At 42.0% G+C, this 19,776-nt stretch overlaps 1 protein-coding gene across 1 annotated transcript in view; it reads right to left on the bottom strand.

The window, feature by feature from the left end:
- LOC139230130 (uncharacterized) overlaps positions 1-19,776 on the bottom strand; it is a 43,650-nt gene that overhangs the window by 6,419 nt on the left and 17,455 nt on the right. The window contains exons 5-7 of the mRNA XM_070861974.1: positions 16,441-16,560; positions 14,811-14,839; positions 12,764-12,896 (exon numbers count right to left, since the gene is read on the bottom strand). Coding sequence (XP_070718075.1) covers positions 12,764-12,896; positions 14,811-14,839; positions 16,441-16,560 — 282 coding nt within the window. The remainder of the gene's footprint in view (positions 1-12,763; positions 12,897-14,810; positions 14,840-16,440; positions 16,561-19,776) is intronic.

Genomic DNA, 19,776 nt, shown 5'->3' on the forward strand with positions numbered 1-19,776 from the left:
GGCACTTGTTAAGGCATGCTTCTCTATTATTTTTAAAAACTACATGCAATCATTCTATGTCTCATTAATGATTATGATTTTCTATAATATTTGAACAATAAAACTACAGCTAAGCACTTACCCGTCAGAAACATTGCAATCAGAAGGAAAATAGCGGTCATTGCACACCGATCCATGATTATTGTTACTGACTGGTTTGAAACAGGAAAGCACATTTCGTTAGTCTGAGTTGCAGCAGGAGATAAGATCAGCCTTCAGCGTGAGACCATGTTGAGTTCCCCAGCACGAAATGGCACAGCATAAACAGCGGTTTGCTGGTAATGGTACAGCGAGGGTTTGTGACATACTGAACTGACAGGCCCACATCTGACAGGATGTGTGGCGTCAACGAAATTAACGATCTTGCCCAAGAAAGAAAGAAGTAAGATGGCCAGATAAACATGAACTCTCCTACCAGTCTCTGAGAGCTCGAACAAAATACTAGAAATTCTAGTTCATAATCCCTCTCTATACAGTTTAGCTCCGGATATGAAATCCATGGGACTCCGCCCCACACTTCCCATCCTCTTGGGATGAAGGCCGATAAATCCCCGGGGCCTGATAGTCTGCATCCCAGAGTGCTCAAGGAAGTGGCCCTAGAAATAGTGCAGGCATTGGTGATCATTTTCCAACAGTCTATCGACTCTGGATCAGTTCCCATCGACTGGAGGGTAGCTAATGTAACACCACTTTTTAAAAAGGAGGGAGAGAGAAAACGGGTAATTATAGATCGGTTAGCTTGACATCAGTAATGGGGAAAATGTTGGAATCGATCATTAAGGACGAAATAGCAGAACATTTGGAAAGCGGTGACAGGATCGGATCAAGTCAGCATGGATTTATGAAAGGGAAATCATGCTTGACGAACCTTCTGGAATTTTTTGAGGATGTAACTCGCAGAGTGGACAAGGAAGAACCAGTGGATGTGGTGTATTTGGACTTTCAGAAGGCTTTGGACAAGGTCCCGCACAAGAGATTGTTGTGCAAAATCAAAGCACATGCTATTTGGGGTAATATACTGATGTGGATAGGGAACTGGTTGGCAGACAGGAAGCAGAGAGTCGGGAAAATGGGTCCTTTTCAGAATGGCAGGCAGTGACTAGTGGAGTGCCGCAGAGCTCAGTGCTGGGACCCCAGCTCTTTACATTATACAATAACGATTTGGATGAAGGAATAGAGTGTAATATCTCCAAGTTTGCAGATGGCACTAAACTGGGTGGCGGCGTGAGCTGTGAGGAGGACACTGAGAGGCTGCAGGGTGACTTGGACAGGTTAGGTGAATAGGCAAATGCATGGCAGATGCAGTATAATGTGGATAAATGTGAGGTTATCCTTTTTGGGGGCAAAAACACGAAGGCAGAATATTATCTGAATGGTGGCAGACTAGGAAAAGGAGAGGTGCAACGAGACCTGGGTGTCATGGTTCATCAGTCACTGAAAGTTGGCATGCAGGTACAACAGGCGGTAAAGAAGGCAAATGGTATGTTGGCCTTCATAGCTAGGGGATTTGAATATAGAAGCAGGGAGGAATTACAGCAGTTGTACAGGGCCTTAGTGAGGCCTCACCTGGAATATTGTCTTCAGTTTTGGTCTCCATTCTGAGGAAGGACGTTCTTGCTATTGAGGGAGTGCAGCGAAGGTTCACCAGACTGATTCCAGGGATGGCTGGGCTGTCATATGAGGAGAGACTGGATCAACTGGGTTTTTATTCACTGGAGTTCAGAAGGATGAGAGGAGATCTCATAGAAAAATATAACATTCTGACGGGACTGGACAGGTTAGATGCGGGAAGAATGTTCCCGATGTTGGGGAAGTCCAGAAGCAGGGGACATAGTCTTAGGATAAGGGGTTGGCTATTTAGGACTGAGATGAGGAGAGACATCTTCACTCAGAGAGTTATTAACCTGTGGAATTCCCTGCCCCAAAGTGTTGTTGATGCCAGTTCACTGGATATATTCAAGGGGGAGTTGGATATGGCTCTTATGGTTCAGGGGATCAAGGGGTATGAAGAGAAAGCAGGAAAGGGGTACTGAAGGAATGATCAGCCATGATCTTATTAAATAGCGGTGCAGGCTCAAAGGGCCGAATGGCTTACTCCTGCACCTATTTTTCTATGTTTCCATGTCCTTATCTAAGGCCATGTTCATTGCCAAGTTCATTGTCAATATATTATTTGCTATTTCTCTTACGTCTCTGTTTTTTCACAGCTGCTTTATAATTCAGTGGCCTGTCAATCCATATCAGAGGGCACTGAGAGTCAGTCACTTTTTGTGGGTTTGCAGTCACATGTAGGCCAGACCAAGTAGACGTGGCAGATTCTTTCTAAAAGGCATTAGTGGTGGAAACAAGTACGTGGATGTGCTAGAAGAGTTAGCTGCAGAAAAGTAATTGATTTGGGGGTGGAAATATCAAAATAGTGTTTATGGTTGCTGGCATGTAGAATTATGTTGAAGTCCAGATAGCAGAAGTTCTGGCCACATTTCTAAATCCATGTTCAATGTGCAAATGGTGCCGTGGGGCTGGAGAGTATCTAATGCAAAACTTTGTTCATGATTGGAAATAAGGATCAACCTTGTCGGCCAGTTAGCCCAACATCCATTGTTGCACTAAATCATCCACACATCCAGCTGAAATAAGTAAGTATTTAAAAATATAAGTGCTAGTCAAAATCTCGAAATTTGTTGATGGTGCAGAAGGTTTGCTAAAAAGTGAGGAGTACTGTAAAGAAGTACAGGAAGAAAACAGATAGCATATCAGAATTGGCAACCAGGTGTACCAACGTGGATGTGTGAGGGAATACAATTTTAATGCAAAAATAAGGAGTGTGAGCATACACTCAGTGGCAAGGCATCCAGGTTTTGGACGAACATTGAGACCTAGGTTTAAAATATACAATTCCCTAAACGTGCGAGGGCGGGGTGATAAATCAGAAAAACCCACAGCGTTTTGAATGTTATAAATAGGAGCATAGAGTAAACAAAGATAAACACATAATGATGTGTCTGTATGAAACATTGGCCAGGCCACAGGTAGAACATTGTATGTAGTTTAGAACATCCAATTAAAAGAAGATTTTTAATTTCATAGAGAATCCACAGCGTAGGTTTACCATAATGATGATCGGAATGATAAATTTTAAGTGTAAGGAGAGAGTTGAGAAAGTAGAATGTTTTCCAGTGGAGCAGAGAAGGCGGAGGAGATTTCATAGACATTTTAAGACTAAGCTTTTGTGAATATAAATATATTATTCACTCTAGTTCTAGAGGCAATGGCCAGGATTCAGTCACTTAAAATGTTCATTAAGAGAGTGAGCTTAATACATTTCTTCACACAGCAGGTTTATAGAGCATCAAGTGCTTTGCCACCAGGAATATCTGAAGCAAAGGCCATTGTATCTTATGAAAGAAATATTGGGGAAAGAACCCGCATAGGAATTATGCTTGCATCTCTTTAACAAAGAGCCATATAAAATTCGACATTTATGGTACTGAAGGGGCCCATTTAGCCCATCGTGCCTGTGCCAGCTAAACGATGATGGGCAAAATGCCCAACTTCTGTATTTTAAACAGGATGCAAAAAGAGAAGATTTAACTGTTTGCCATGCATAAAAAGAACTTACAAATCAAAAACCACGAGGACATATTCTTAACATCGCTTCCAATTTAGTTTTAAATTATGTTCTATCCATCAATTCCCATGGACAGAGAAGATAAGTAATATACTGCAGGTGGCGTTTCAGTATGAATTAGTTACTAAAGGAAATAGATTTTAAAAGTATTTATATCCCTTATAATCAGTACTTATACGGAAAATTATAGCAGCATATAAAGTATAAAATTGTTTACATTTATATCATTGTATCTCTCCGTCTGTCTAGTGTGTGTTGGTTTGTCTGTCGATTGGAGGATCCGTTTAACCAACCAAGGCTATTTTTATTTCTCTGTCGCCTTATCTATCTCTCTATCCATCTATCTATCTATCTATCTATATCTATCTCTATCTATCTATCTCTTTGTCTATCTATCTATCTCTCTATCTATCTAGCTATCTATCTATATATCTGTCTATCTATCTATCTATCTATCTATATATATATATATATCTGTCTATCTCTCTCTATCTCTGACTATCTCTCTAGCTATCTATCTATCTAGCTGTCTATCTCTCTATCTATCTATCTACCTAGCTATCTATCTATATATCTGTCTATCTACATATCTATCTATCTATCTATCTATCTCTCTGTCTATCTCTCTGTCTACCTATCTATCCATCCATCCATCCATCCATCCATCCATCCACCTATCTATATCTGTCTCTCTGTCTATCTGTCTGCTTGTCTGCCTGCCTGTCTGTCTATCTATCTATGTAATAAAGCTTATTTAGAAATATGTTATTGAACTATGGTTGATTTATTGTGATAGTTCAGCAACAACAACAAAATCTTTAACTTGTTCAAAGGGGAAATGGTATGCTCATCTGTGGTGTAACTTTAGAATTATACACAAGCAATCAAGAAACACAATTGAGCTAAATGAAGCTGACGGATAGCCTTGCAAAAAAAATCCTAAAGTGGTCGGTCGGTTTATGTATAACAAGCTTTATTGTTTTTAATTAAATTTAAACCGTTTGGAGATTATCGTGGAAAAATGCACTGCACAAAAGATAAAAAGTACATAAGATTAAAACATGATGGTTGGTTGGAAACAAATCTGAGGGCATGAAATGTTGTTGAACAAGAGGCTTGCGGTGCATGGTTTTCGGCAGTGTTCAAGCATTATTTGGACGGCATTGGTCACACCTGCTGTTTTTATTTTGATTATTAAATTCAAGCCTGTCAAACTTAATGAATGACTGAGGAGAAAGTACTGTCTATCTTATTAGGGCAAGGACACTTAAGGCGCTGGGTTGAAACACCTTGTTTCCCTACTTTACTCAAAGTGTTAATTCAGTTGAAATAAAAACAGAAAGAGGAACTGGTACCAACATATTCAGCACTTTACGAAATAGTCACGTGAAAAGTAATTTCTGCCCTTACATATTACAAGGATAAGGAGATAATCCAACTGGACTCTGTGAGACACAAGCTGGACAAAGAGACAAGAACTATCCGCTGATCATTTTCCCAATTGAGTGAATTCTTTCAAAGTGATTTTTAAATTTCTCTCATAATAGCAAGCATGTGAAATATTCCGACAATGTTCACAACGCTCCCAACATATAATGGCAGATTAAATCACCCTCCCCTCCATATAGCTACAAAGCACAGTTACGTTTTTAAAATACCTTCTGTGCGATAAACATAAAGATAAGCTGTATTTTTAGATTCTGGCGAATATCCTCCTTCCAAGGGATCGACTTCAATAGACAACTTCAGGCTTCTGAGAGTCCTATTGTGGGTAAAAAAAAAACTTCTCCCAAAATTCCGGAACAATGCGAATAGTTACTGATTAAGGCGGGTTTGGCCGACTGTTTAATCTAAATTTCAAACAGATTGTTCAGTCAACGAAATATTCTGGGCCTCGTTACTAGACGGGATTTAAGTAGATTTCTGAGCTGATATTTTCCTGAGGAGTTGCTGGTTCTTAACTCAAATTACAGCTTCGCTGCGGTCCGTGGTCAAATCCTGATTGATTTTTTTTTGCCTCGCCAATTGTACGTTTTCAGCGTGGAGGCAGTCTCTGCTCTCCAGTTGGGCTGCTGCTAGATTTGAATTCCTCTGGTGTGCCAGATGGTATACCACAACATGATTGTCTCCTCCAGACTTTCCTCCGCCAATTCTGACGGTTTGCTTGACTGACAAGGGTGAGGGGAGTACTTCCTTTTTTTTAAATAAAAAGGAAAACCTCATTACATTCGTGCCTGTGTCATGCTATTCTTAACATGCTATTTTTTTTTGATTGATGTTGAGACACACACTACAGCAATGCCTGTCACAGTGTCATGAAGCACGGCACGCCAAAAGATTGTGAATCCCATTCTCATATTCATTTTAGTCATTTTGACCGAGATTAAATATCAGACCTCGTTGAAATAGGCAAGGCAGCATTTATTGCTTACATTTGTACATTTGATGTAGTAACTAGAATCAGGAGTAGATTATCTAGCTTTGATGGTTTAACGGTCGTCGATGGTGTTTGATCTGAACTGCATAGTCACCTGGCAGGCTGTGTCGAGTAACGGATTTCTTTTTTCGATTGTAGGGACATGACACGTACTTAAACTAATAGGCTGCATGGCTGAAACATGAACCTTAAAGCACCAGATTTTAATGAAATCGGAAATTGTGGGACATAGATAACCATCAGACAATAATCTGAAAGAGCGATATATGTTAACATTTCGACTAAAAGACTTGATAAACGGTCCCACTTGTAATTGTTAATTTCTTTCTTTTACAGATGCTGTTTGATCTATTCTACTGCACTCATATTTTCAATTTTTACATGGCAATGATATAGGGCCTAAAATTATATTCTTTAATGCTGGATGCACATTGGTCAGAAATTCCCAATCCACACTTAACTAAATTTAACTAAACGCTTTTAAATAAGTATGTAACATGCATTTGTGCCATAAAGGAAGGAGAGGAATTCAAGAATGCCATGCTCTGTAAACTCACAAGAATAGCTTGATGGCTGCAGCGCCACTGCTGGCTGATGGGTGAATATAACGTTTATATAAGCAGTTTTCATTTCAGGGCACAAACTTGAGCGTACCTACACACGTGGTATAGTCGTCCATTCTGAGCTCTAGTTTGACCACAGCAAGGTCTACTGGACCTCTACATCTTCCACTAAAATGGCCCACTGTACCATGCTCCTGTTTTCTATTACCAACTACCTCCCTAAACCACTGCTTCCTGGGCTGAATGGGTTCTATTAGGACAGATTGCAAAGATTCGGCTTGTAATTCCTTGAATAAAGAACATTGGGGGTTAAGATATTTAAAGGAGCTGATAGGGACGATAGAGAGAAATTATTTCCTCTGGTGGGGGAACCTAGAATCTAGAATCAGAGGGCATAACTTTCAAATTAGCGCTAGACCGTTCAGGGGTGATGTCAGGAAACACTTCTTCATGCAAACATTAGTAGAAATCTGGAAATCTCTCCCCCAAAAAGATGTTAAGGCTGGGGGTCAATTAAAAATGTCAAAACTTAGGTTGATAGATTTTTGTTAAGTAAGGGTATTAAGGGTTTCAGAACCGAGGCGTGTAAATTAAGATACAGATCAGTCATTATCTAATTGATTGGCAGAACAGGCTTGAAGGACTGAATGGACTACTCATATTCTTATATTCCTATGCCATTCCATCCACACTTCTGAATTCTGTGCGTGCTATAAACTGATACAGATTTGCTTTATTCCTGATTAGGTTAACATTGTATGTGCTTTAACACAATGTTCACCTGATAGTTTCACAAGCTGTCCGTAACGAACATGTTAAATGGAACTTGGACATATTTCTGCCAGCAAAATTGAGGCTTTGCTCATTGTTACCATAACCCAAGTTCCATTGCAGACTACATCAGCAGATGAACGATTAACACACTGGTGTAACAGCGCACTGTTGACTATTTTAGTGGAGGCTTGAAACCATTGAAACAGAGCGGGTTCATGTCTGCATTAAACGAGGTACAAGAGAATATAATGCAACTGCATTAACTGATGCGTCAAGCTAATATCACCAGCAGTAATTCCACAGCTCAGCGCAGAGCATTTTTGTAGAAAGCAGCACTATCTGTTGGCAGCTGGCTGGTATTGCAGCCCTTTCAGCTACTCATCCCCCGCACCTACTTGAAGGGATGAAACTTTTGAAAATTTCGAAAATTGCAGTGGATTTGGCTATTGCAATAGATTCCTGTGGTTAAAGAACACATTGACATCGCGTCATGCAATTCCAGTACTGCATGTCTTATACAACTGAGATGAAATGAAGATGTTTAAATATTTTAGATGTTTGACAAGCCATTCTAATAGATCTAATACATTCTGAGATGCATTCTACGTCCCTTACTTCATTCTGCGATGTTAAACATCGTATGTTGCTGAGAAGGAATGGCTAAGCTCTGAGTGCATAATTAAAACAAAGTGAGGTGAAATCAGAAACACTGTATTTATATTACATGAGCCCCATTGTAACAGAATTAGTTCCCGCTCGGCTGAATTTCATTTAAATGGTTTGCTCGGCATTGGAGTGTGTGTTTTTTATTCGTTCGTGGGATGTGGGCATCGCTGGCAAGGCCAGCTTTAATTTTCCATTCCCAATTGCCCTTGAGAAGGTGCTGATGAGCTGCCTTCATGAACCGCTGCAGTCCGTGTGGTGAAGGTGCTCCCACAGTGCTGTTAGGGAGGGAGTTCCAGAATTTTGACCCAGCGACGGCGAAGGAACGGCCGATATATTTCCAAGTCAGGATGTTGTGTGACTTGGAGGGGAATTGCAGGTGGTGGTGTTCCCAGGCGCCTGCTGCCCTTGACCTTCTAGGTGGCAGAGGTGATGGGTTTGGCAGGTGCTATTGAAGAACCCTTGGCGAGTTGCTGCAGTGCATCTTGTGGATGGTACACACTGCAGACACGGTGCATCGGTGCTCCAGTGAGTGAATGTTTAAAGTGATGGATGGTGTGCCAATCAAGGGTATGAGCTGTACTCATCCAGGCAAGTGGAGAGTATTCCATCACTCTCCTGACTTGTGCCTTTTAGATGGTGGAAACGCTTTCAGGTGTCAGGAGGTGAGCCACTCCTATTTGATACGCATAGGTGCTTAGCATGTCTGCTAGGGGTCATTTTAAAATATTTTCAGAGCAAGGTCATCGTTTAATGCATGGGTAACATTGCAACGGAGTTATATGAGTATGGCGTTGCTGTCAAACGGTGAGATGATGGTCACGTGCGGGGGTCCGACATTATTGCCCTCGAAGTCATTGGGACCGACTGCTGATCATAACTACATTAAAATGAACATAAAAGTGTAAGTATCGCTGTACCTTTATTCCAAGAGTGGATAAGCTATTCGGCGTGTGGGTATCAGAGCCCGTGTTGAGCGAGCACACCTTCCCATGCTCACACTCTCGATTTTTAGTAAGTGGTGCTATGTGGGGAGGAGACGGATTCCGTTACTACCAATTGTACGTTACCAGAGCGAATTGCGCACCGATTATTGTTAAGGCATTCCTAGAATTCTGCGCCATCTAGTGGAAATGTTTGCAATAGCCAAAACTCCGCGGTAAAAATAACAAAGAGAAAAGTTGTTTTCACAAGTTCTTACTGCAGTTTTAAAGGACTGCCTACAAGGTGAATCCGCCGCTCGGGCTCCAATACGAATGAAGAAGTGGACAATTAGCTCTCGGATTTTCCAAGTCATCTCATTCAAGATACACTCCCGAGCCATGCAAAACCTCAATATAGTCCCTGTGCTGTCTTTCTCTCACTGGTTCATCCGTTGTTCAAGATAACAAATAGAGAAAACTGGAATTCCGGTCTAAATGCCAGATAAACATAATGCGACGACACTATTACATTACATTCATATTTATTTCGGTAAGTATTTTGACCCGCACATTAATTTGCAAATATTCGTGTTTCCCAAAGACATTGCATAGCCTATCAGCAATAACACTATTTATTTACAAAAACACCATACCGTGCTTGGAAAATCACTGCTTGATCGCGCCGGGTTGAAAATATGCTGGGTTATCACGGTTTTTGCTGCTAGCTTCAAAAGATGTATACACCCCCCCCCCCCTCCCCGCCCACAGAACCCCTCCACCCCCGCCTTTGGAGAAGCGTACCCTTGGTGTACTACCCAAACACTCACAGGCGTTTGACTGAAGCACCTGTGGAATATGTTGCAAAGAGAACCAGTGATGTTCGGCCTCCGCTTGACACTGGTAAGATGCCAAGCAATCTGACGTGCATTCTGGAGGGCCTGTACTGTATACACCGTCCCACACAAACACATTGTCCCACACACACGCATGCAGACATCATTCCACACTTACAGACTCAGTGTCCCTCCGACTCCACACACAAAACCACACTGTCCCACACACACAGCAGCGAGATAAACATCATGCTACACATACACATAGTGTTCCGCCCGACCTCCAGCCCACAACCCCGCACCCTCCCACACACATACACACACACAAACACCATCTCACACATACACACCGTCCCACACAAACACATACACACGTGCACACATCATTTCATGCATACACATACAGTATGTGCCCCCCCCATACACACACACATCTCACACATACATACCGTGCCACACACATACATACACACGCGCACACATCATTCCACACACACATACACCGCCCCCCCCAAACAGACACCTTCACACACACACCACCACCACCCGCCCCCCCCCAAACACACACACACATATCGCCCCACACAAACACACCGCCCCCCACCCCCCGCCTCACAGACACCGTCGCATAAACACCATTCACCCACCACACCCGCACACATACACAAACAATAGGCAAAGCACAGCCACACAGAGGGGATGTTAAGATAGACCACAGATCACTGGCTCCAGACAGCACGCTAATGATAACCCAATCCAGTGTTCCAACCCGCTGGTCAGTAACCTGCTTCCTCACTTAGCCACCAATACGAAAGCATCCTCAACGCTGACATCTGTAATCATGTCACTACAAGCAAGCTAGCAGACGTGCATCACATGGTACTCCTGCAAATGCCCAGGGCACATGTTGTACAGATCTGGAATGAAAGGTCAATCTCTGTAAAATTATTTCGAAAGAAATAAAACTAGGTTTGGGGCAGTTAGGCAAATTGGGCTGAAGCTCCAGTGATGTACTGTCGGAGGTGCCGTCTTTCAGATGAATTGTCTGCTCCCTCAGGTAAAAAATCTCGCGGTAAAATTTCGAAGAAGAGCAGGGCAATTCTCCCCGGTGTTCTGGTCAATATGTATCCCTCAATCAACGGAGGAAAAACTGATTATCCGGTCATTATCACATTGCTGTCTGTGGGAGCTTGCTGTGCACAAAATGAATGCCGCGCTTTCTACATTACATCAGTGACTACAATTTAAAAAGTACTTCATTGGCTGCAAAGCGCTTTGGGACGGACATCCGGTGGTCGGGAAAGGCGCTATATACATGTCATTTCTCAGACGTGGCCAGTGGGTGTCACTTTTACTAGTGGGAACATCATTGAAGATGGGTAGGGATTTGTCTGTTAAGGATTTTAGGGAAGAAACTTCAAGAGGACAGATTGAACTGAATTTAGGTAAATGAACGTGGGAATACCATCAATAATACTTTGGTTTGAAATAATTGGTGATAGAGGACGGAATGGGAGAATCTGCTGATGGCACGGCATCTTGGCACAGTCGGGTCCATGTTGCTTGATGACAATCTGGCAAGGGTTGGATTACAACAGCGTTTCAAGTTATAAATTAGAACAATATTTAAAGACGTTTCAAATTTCAGACAGATCTTTACCATGCTCACAGCACAGGTGCTATCTCTGACCAACGTTCTTCCCAATCAACGGAAACTAGGGGGATAATTGATAGCCAACAGGCCGGGCGGAATTTAAAGGGTCGGGTGGAACCGGTATTTGCACGCTGCCTAAATTGATCTACAGTGCCTTCAATGGAGAGCAAAATCGGACGGACAGCATTGGGCACAACCAGCATTGCACCCGACCCCGCACCTTGCCGACAGGCGGATTCGGATAAATTTGCACCTTCTCTCTGCGCTTTTTAGCTCTAAAAGCAGTTTCAAATCCGTGTACCATTGACATAGCACTAGCGCTTTTGGAGAAACGTATCTTATATTCGCCATAAAAGCTGTTCTGTTGTCAAGTAGGTTTAAGCACGAAAAGTTGTTGTATGACACGAAGAGCATTAGAATATCAGGGCGTTATTAAGTCATTCACATTTTTAAAAATGTAATTAGCGGAATTCTATATATTTTTTTGCTTCAGGGATGTGAGCGTTGCTGGCAAGGCCAGCATTTAATGCCCATCCCTAATTTCCCTGGAGAAGGTGGTGGTGAGCCACTTTATACAAATAAGTGACTTGCTAGGGGTTTTCAGAGGGCACTTAGGAGTCAACCACGTTGCTGTGGATCTGGAGTCACATTTAGGCCAGATAGGATAAAAACGGCAGATTTCCTTCCCTAAAGGACATTAGTGAACTAGATGTTTTTAAGAAAATATGGTAAATTCATGGTCAGCATTACTGATACTAGCTTTCTATTTCAGAGTGTTTTTTAATTTAATTAACTAAATTTAAATTCCACAGCTGCCGTTGTGTGATTTGAACTTATGGCCCACAGGTCAATAGTCCTGACCGCAGAATTTCTATTACCAGTACCATAACCATACCGTACGAACTCGCCAGAGCACAATGTTAGAAAAGCTAAAATGATGTACTGTTACCAGTGGAGTACAAGACATCAAGGGGGAGATGAAATTGGTATCCCGCAGCAGCACAGCATGGGCGATATTTCAGCGCTAGCCTTATGCTCCATCCGATTTTATTCTCCATTGAAGTCAATGGAACAGAAAATCGGCTAGCGTGCAATACAGGCTGCCCATGCTTTTTATAAACCTACCGCCCAAAACCAGTTTCGCCCCCATTGTCCTTCCACACTGTTTAAATCTTATCTTTTCCCCTGAGGTCACGGGAATTGGCGTATGTAACCTCAGGTCGTCGGGGTTTGGAGAACACGGGCGTACTCAATGAGTTTATTGAGGCGTATTCGACGTGATCTACGTTCCTGTTCACTCTGTCCTTCTTTCTCCCTTGCTGTATATTCAGCTGGGCGTAATACTGAGGCTCTTCCCGAGCAACCGTATGATGGGGAAATCCCTAAAAGTATTAAAATATTATTATCAAGAAACAGCAATTTTCATAACTGGAACGTTGTGTTTTTTTTAAAATTTCAGTTCAATTGCCACATTCCCTTCCACACTGTGTTAAAATCAAGAATCGTGGCACTTTCTCCTGATTTAACTTTTGCCTTACACGCAGTCGGAATGGGCCAACACCTTAAATGAATGGACGTCCCCTGACTCTCACAAGCTTATTAGTAAACTCGATCTTGTTTCAATCTCATTAAGTATTTTTAAGTTGTCTTTTCTGCTACTTCAGCATCAGTGGATCCCTGTTTTTCTACAAGGTTTCAATAAAAAAAATCGCCAAAATCACAATATCACAAATATGTTACCTATCACAATGTTTATAGCGAGACAAGAAAATCATCCCTATCAAAGAACCCCATTTAGAAATCATCGGGTGCACCATTAAATTCATCTTTCTGTGTTTAGGAAGGCGATGGATACAAGGAAGAGTTTCCACTACCAGAGCATGGCGGATAACATTGGCCTGATACAAAGTACAGCTTCCTCGACTCTATAAATGGACTATGTCAGGAAGCACTGCTGTTCCAGAATTACAACATTTTCCTATTGTCCACTAGTATTGGAACCTTTATAATGAGTGATCTGAGTGAGATTGTCAGTTCGATACAAATTTAACGGCAAAATTTTGACTGAGGTAAATACAAAATGGGGATTGAATTGGGATGCAATAAGCCCGTTTCAATGTGACCAAGTACAAACAGAAATGATTAGGAGGTAATTAATTGTTGGCGGGGTCGCAAAATGGGCGAAAGCAAATTGACCCACTGTGTTCCACCTCAACGGAATTTGTTTTCCATTAACTACAGGGCTAACAGTTGGAAATCACAGTTATCCTTCACCGCCTAAGCCCAAATTTATCCCTTAGATGTGCATCGCGTTAGATTGAGTTGATTGAAATTCAAACGGTAATTAAGTAGGAGAGTGGTAGAAGTTTGGAACTCTCGGCAGTTCATGCTATGTCAATTGTTAAGTTTAAAGCTGAGATTTTTGTAACCGAATGGTATTATCGATATGGGCAAAGGCGCATACATGGAGTTAGATCGCAAATCAGCCATGGTCTCATGGAATGGTAGAGCAGGCTCAAAGAGCTCAATGGCCTCCTCCTGTTCATGTGCTCCTATGTTCCTATGATAGTGGCATTGCTGCGCATTCCATCAGTTTCAATCAACTGTCATTCAGCAATGTGTATGTGTATAGAATCATAAAAACCCAGAATGGGGCCATTTGGCCGATCGTGTCTGTGTCGGCTCTTTCAAAATGTTACCAAATTAGTTCTATTTCCCTGCCATTTCCCATAGCCCTGCAAATGGTTCCCCTTCAAGCCTTTATCCAACTCCCTTTTGTAAGTTACTATTGAATCTGCTTCCACCGCCCTTTCAGGCAGAGCGTTCAAGACCATAACAACAACCTGTATACTTTTCCCAATTACGTTAAATCTGTGTCCTCTGGTTACCGACCCTCCTGCCACTGGAAAGAGTTTCTACTTATTTACTCTAGCAAAACACTTCATAATGTTTAACACCGCTACTAAATCTCTCCTTAACCATCTCTGCTCGAAGTAAAGCAAAGCCAATTTCTCCACTCTCAACGTAACTGAAGTCCCGCATACATGGTACCATTATAGTAAGTCTCCTCAGCACCACCTCTCAGACCTTGACACCCTTCCTAAAGTGAGTCCATAATTGGACACAATACTCTTGCTGAGTCCTAACCTACATTAAAATGGAACCTGAAAGCTGAATGGCTGCTTTACATTTTAGATAATGGTGCATTTTAACCCTTGGAACCTTAAATTATTGGGACGTTAATTACCTGTTACAATTGTATATCACTTCACATGTAAACATCTCATTGTTCTTACCTGTGTTGTTGCCAGTACGTCACCGGAATCTGTGGTAATGAGAACATGCCAGAATTATTTTGTGCCAAAAAAAACTATATTCGTCATCTAATAGGATGTTTAATGCAGCCAGTTAAATAGTAATAAGAACAAACAAAGAATCTCATCTCGGATCACAGATCAAAACTGTAACAAAAATTGAAATGCTTTCCCTTCCTATTAAAATCTCGAGCAAAAACGAAATAAAGTACAAGTAAAATTGTTAAATAAACTCTGATTCTTCCCCTGTCCATGACAGCATCTACACCATGTTAGGACAATTCAGTAACAACATGTTGAGACTCAGGGACAGCCTGCAGTCTGCTCCCTAGTTACATCATGTCAGCTGTGGCTCAGTGGGCAGAACTCTCGCTTCTGAGTCAGAAGGTTGTGGGTCCCAATCCAGGAACACCAAAACGTCTAGACTGACACTCCACTCCAGTGCAGTGCTGAGGGAGTGCTACAGTGTCGGAGGTGCCATCTTTTGGATGAAACATTAAATCGAGGCCCCATCTGTTCTCTCAGGTGGACGTTCAAGATCCTATGGCACTATTTCTAAGAAGATCAGGGGAGTTATCCCGGTGCCATGCCCAATATTTATCCCTCAATCGAAAAACAGATTATCTGGTCATTATCGCATTACTGTTTGTGGGAGCTTGCTTGGGTGCAAATTGGCTGCTGCGTTTCCCACATTATAACAGTGCCTACACTCCAAAAATATTTCATTGGCTGTAAAGCGCTTCAGAAGTCCTGTGATCGTGAAAGACGCTATATAAATCCAAGTCTTTCTTTCTTTATCATCATTTGAACAAAAAGTTGTTTTTAATTCTCTAGCAATCACAATTGCTTGCCGTTCTACTATAAAAAAAACCCTCACCTAAATCCTCAATTTACCGTTAAGCACTTAGAAATGTTGCGCAGCAATGGCTCTGGTCGCTATGTGTATCAGCATGGTCAGTTACTTAAGATGTTCTATTCTAGCAAATTCGTAAATATATTTTAATCGAGTTGTGTTCAATTTGATCAACAAAGCGTGCAGCGGAATGATGGTGATAATTAGCCTTATGGCCCCTGCACCCAAGAACAAAGGATGAAAGACTTGCCTATATCTAGCATCTTTCACGACCAGCAGATGTCTCAAAGCGCTTTACAGCCAATTAGTTACTTTTGGAGTATAGTCTCTATTGTCATGTTGGAAACACGGCAGCCAACTTGCGCACAGCAAGCTCGCACAAACAACAATGTGACAATCACCAGATAATCTGTTTTTATGTTGATTGAGGGATAAATATTGGCCCCAGGACACCGGGGATAACTCCCCTGCTCTTCTTGAAATGATGTCATGGGACATTTGATATCCAGCTGAGAGGGCAGACATAGTCTCGGTTTAACGTCTCATCCAAAAGACGAAAAGAGAATAAAAGCCCAGGCGCTCCTATTAGTTAGACACTCTGGCGACCTTCATGTCATGTCTCCCATATGGATAATAGCCTGCTGAATATGATACCAAACAAATCCTTGCAGGCTGAGGAACATTATCCCTACATCATTCATACATTCAGAAGATGGAAATATTTGATCAGATATACGTGAAGATAACTAAAATACAAACCTTTATTTCCCCATATCAGTCGAAATGTCAGAAATATGATTAAGACAGCTATCAAGGCCAGTGCGACCAGCAAAACCGGTGTTATATCGGTCTTCGCATTCTTTGGTACCTTTGTGCGGCCTGAAATAAACAGACTGAAGTCAGAGTATTTTCATTGATATCGAAACGTAAGATAAATTATCAAAAGGAAACAGTTTCTATACTGAGTAAAAATGTTCACTTCTCAGTGGAACCAGAAGGTTTTGTACACCTGCCAGACCTGTGTCATACCGGCAAAACCTCACCCTCACCGCCGTCCTTCCAGACGCTGATTTGCCCTCTGCATCAACGGCGCCACCTCCTTCAAAGGTAATGGGGGAGGCAGCTAAGACCATTGTTCAAGTACAGACTTTCAAAGTCTCAGCAGAAAGAAGAAGCTGCTCCTCAAATTAGCATCGGCCTAAATTGGAACACCACTAAAAGATACTGAATTCAAAGTGGGTAGGAGACCGGGACTGTAAGTTGAGCGACGTGGAGCTCAAGATCATATTTTCAGAAAGAATGAAGATGTCTCAGAAAGCAGTCACCCAATCTGCATGTTGGTCTCTGCAGTGCAGAAGGGACCACACCGTATATAGTAAATACTGGGCTAGTTTTCTCTGCTCCTAAGCCTGGGGCTATCAGATCACCTGGGAACAATCAATCGAGGGGAGAGCATCCCACAAAACATCCCGGAGGAATTTACATCCATTGGCGTATGACCTGGTAATCTCCCTTGCCGGCATGCACTCTTCCCCATCGGATTTTCTATACTCACCAGGAGTCATATCAACCTCGATTGAGATAGTAAAATGGGCGATATCGAAATTTGCGCAAAATATTAATAGGCTGTGTCTGATCTTCCTTTCCATTGACTGTAATTGAAAGGAGAATCACGTGTTGTGTGTCGTGGGCGGCTGGTTCGATATCGCCCATTTTACAATCTCGCCCAAAGTTCAAAGTAGCTAAGAATATCCAACTCACCCTGTTGCACCAACAGAAATGTCGACCCTACAGTACTGTAGATCGGGCGAGGTAATGCCATGGTTGTCCAACAGTGTTTGCGTATCTGGGCAATGAGTAAGCAGCTGTTACATCTACTGCTGCACGAAGTTAGTTAGGAGGAACCTTTTTGCAGAACTTAAAAGTAGAAGGAAGGAATTCTTGGTGTTGGGATCATGTTGTAGGTGCAAGAAATGTCATGGGCTAATCTTGTCAATGCGGAGGTTGATGGTATGGAAGGTCACTCAAGTAGTGAAAGGAGGAATCAGGGATGATAGCAGAACAATGAAAAAGAGGGTCGGCGTTAAGCCTCTCGGTAAGAACTGAGACAACAGAAAAATATTAGTCCAGAGTGGGGTGGATGAGAATTCGAAAGGGGATTGTAGAAACATAAACAGCAAATGTCTTTGTGATAGTTTAGTTTAGGACGAAGAGATCAAGAGCAGGCAAAACCGCAGAGAAAGATGTATAGGAGAATGGAGAAAAAAGATCATCCTGTTCAAAAGTAAGACAGCAGCAAAGATATCTCAGCATGAAGTCCAGCTTGGAATTCACTGAAGTGGATCAGGGTCAGAAAGGGTAACGTCAAAGGGAAGGGTCAAAACCTGGGAGCAGATGTCTTACTAAAGTGAAATTAAAAGGAAAGATCTGCTTGAAGAAAGTGAAGGGGAAGTGAGATGAGGGTGTGTGCCAATACCGAGAGCTGCATCGATTTCTTGTATTTCCCACCAGGCAACAGAGAGGGTTGATGAGGGCAATACAGTTGATGTAGTGCATTTGGACTTCTAAAGGGCGTTTGATAAAGTGCTACATTATAGGCTTTCTAGCAAAGTTGATGCCCATGGAATAAATGGGACTGTGGTAGCTTGGATATGAAATTGGCTAAGTGACATGAAGCAGAGTCGTGCTGAATGGTTGTTCTCGGACTGGAGAAAGGAATACAGTGGTGTTCGCCAGGGAGCGGTACTCGGACCACTGCTGTTCTTGATATATTAATGATTTGGACTTAGAGGTACATTGCGTTACTTCAAAATTTTAAGATGACACAACACTTGGAAGTATAGTGAACAGTGAGGAGGATAGGAGTAGACTTCAAGAAGGCATAGATAGGCTGGTGGAATGGGCGGACACATGGCAATGAAGTTTTAGCCATAAAAGTGCGACGTGTTACATTTTGGTAGGAAGAACCAGGAGAGGCAATATCAACTAAAGGGCACAATTTTAATAGAGAATAGAGAGATCCAGGTGGCAGGAGAGGCTGAGAAAACAGTAAAAAAAAACGTATAGGATCCTGGGCTTTGTGAATAGATGCACAGAGGTCAAGAGCAGATCTGCCATGATCTTAATGAATGGCGGAGCAAGGTCGAGGGGCCAAATGGCCTACTCCTGCTTCTATTTCTTATGTTCTTATGTATAACAAAGTAGTTATGATGAACTTGTATAAAACACTGGTTCGGCCTCAACTGAAATATTGTACAATACTGGACAACGCACTTTAGAAAGACTTTGGAGAGGGCGCAGAATAGATTCACAAGAATGGTTCTAGAGATGAGGGACATCAGTCACGTGGATAGACTGGAGAAGCTATGGTTGTTCTCCTTAGAGCAAAGAAGGTTGAGATGAGTTTTGATAGATATGTTCAAAATCATGAGAGGTCTAGACAAAGTAGGGAGAGAGAAACTTTTACCATTGGTGGAAGGGCTGAGAACCAGAGGACACAGATTTAAGGTGCTTAGCAAAAGATCCAAAGGTGACATGAGGAAAAACATTTTTACGCGGCAAGTGGTTATGATCTGGAATGCACTGCCTCAAAGCGTATTGTTGGCAGATTCATTCGTGGCTTTCAAATGGGAATTTGATAAGTACTGGAAAGCAGGATAATGAAGGGCTACGGGGAAAGGATGGGGGAGTGGGACTAGCTGAGGTGCTCTTGCAGAGTGCCAGCACGAGCTCGATGTGCCGAATGGCCTATTTCTGTGCTGTAACCATTCTATGATTCTGTGCTTAACGTCTGTGTGCTTGAAATGCTTCTCCATTCGCTTCTTTTTCTTCAATGTTATTAAACAACTTGATCATCATTCGGTTTTCAGTGTCTACACTGTCCTTCCTCCTTGCAGATGCTGACAGACCTCCTGGGTGATGCAGCATTTATGGTGTGTTTTTTTTAATTTGATGAGACAATTGCTTGTTAATATTAACCATACAGCTGCATAAAATAAAGTGACAATTATAACAATTTGACACTGGAAAACAAATTAACATGTGACCCCAAACCTGAGTAAAATCACGAAAAATGTTCTATAAATCATTATTTTC

The sequence above is a fragment of the Pristiophorus japonicus genome, chromosome 19, assembly GCF_044704955.1.
Source record: "Pristiophorus japonicus isolate sPriJap1 chromosome 19, sPriJap1.hap1, whole genome shotgun sequence".
Taxonomy (NCBI): Eukaryota; Metazoa; Chordata; class Chondrichthyes; family Pristiophoridae; genus Pristiophorus; species Pristiophorus japonicus.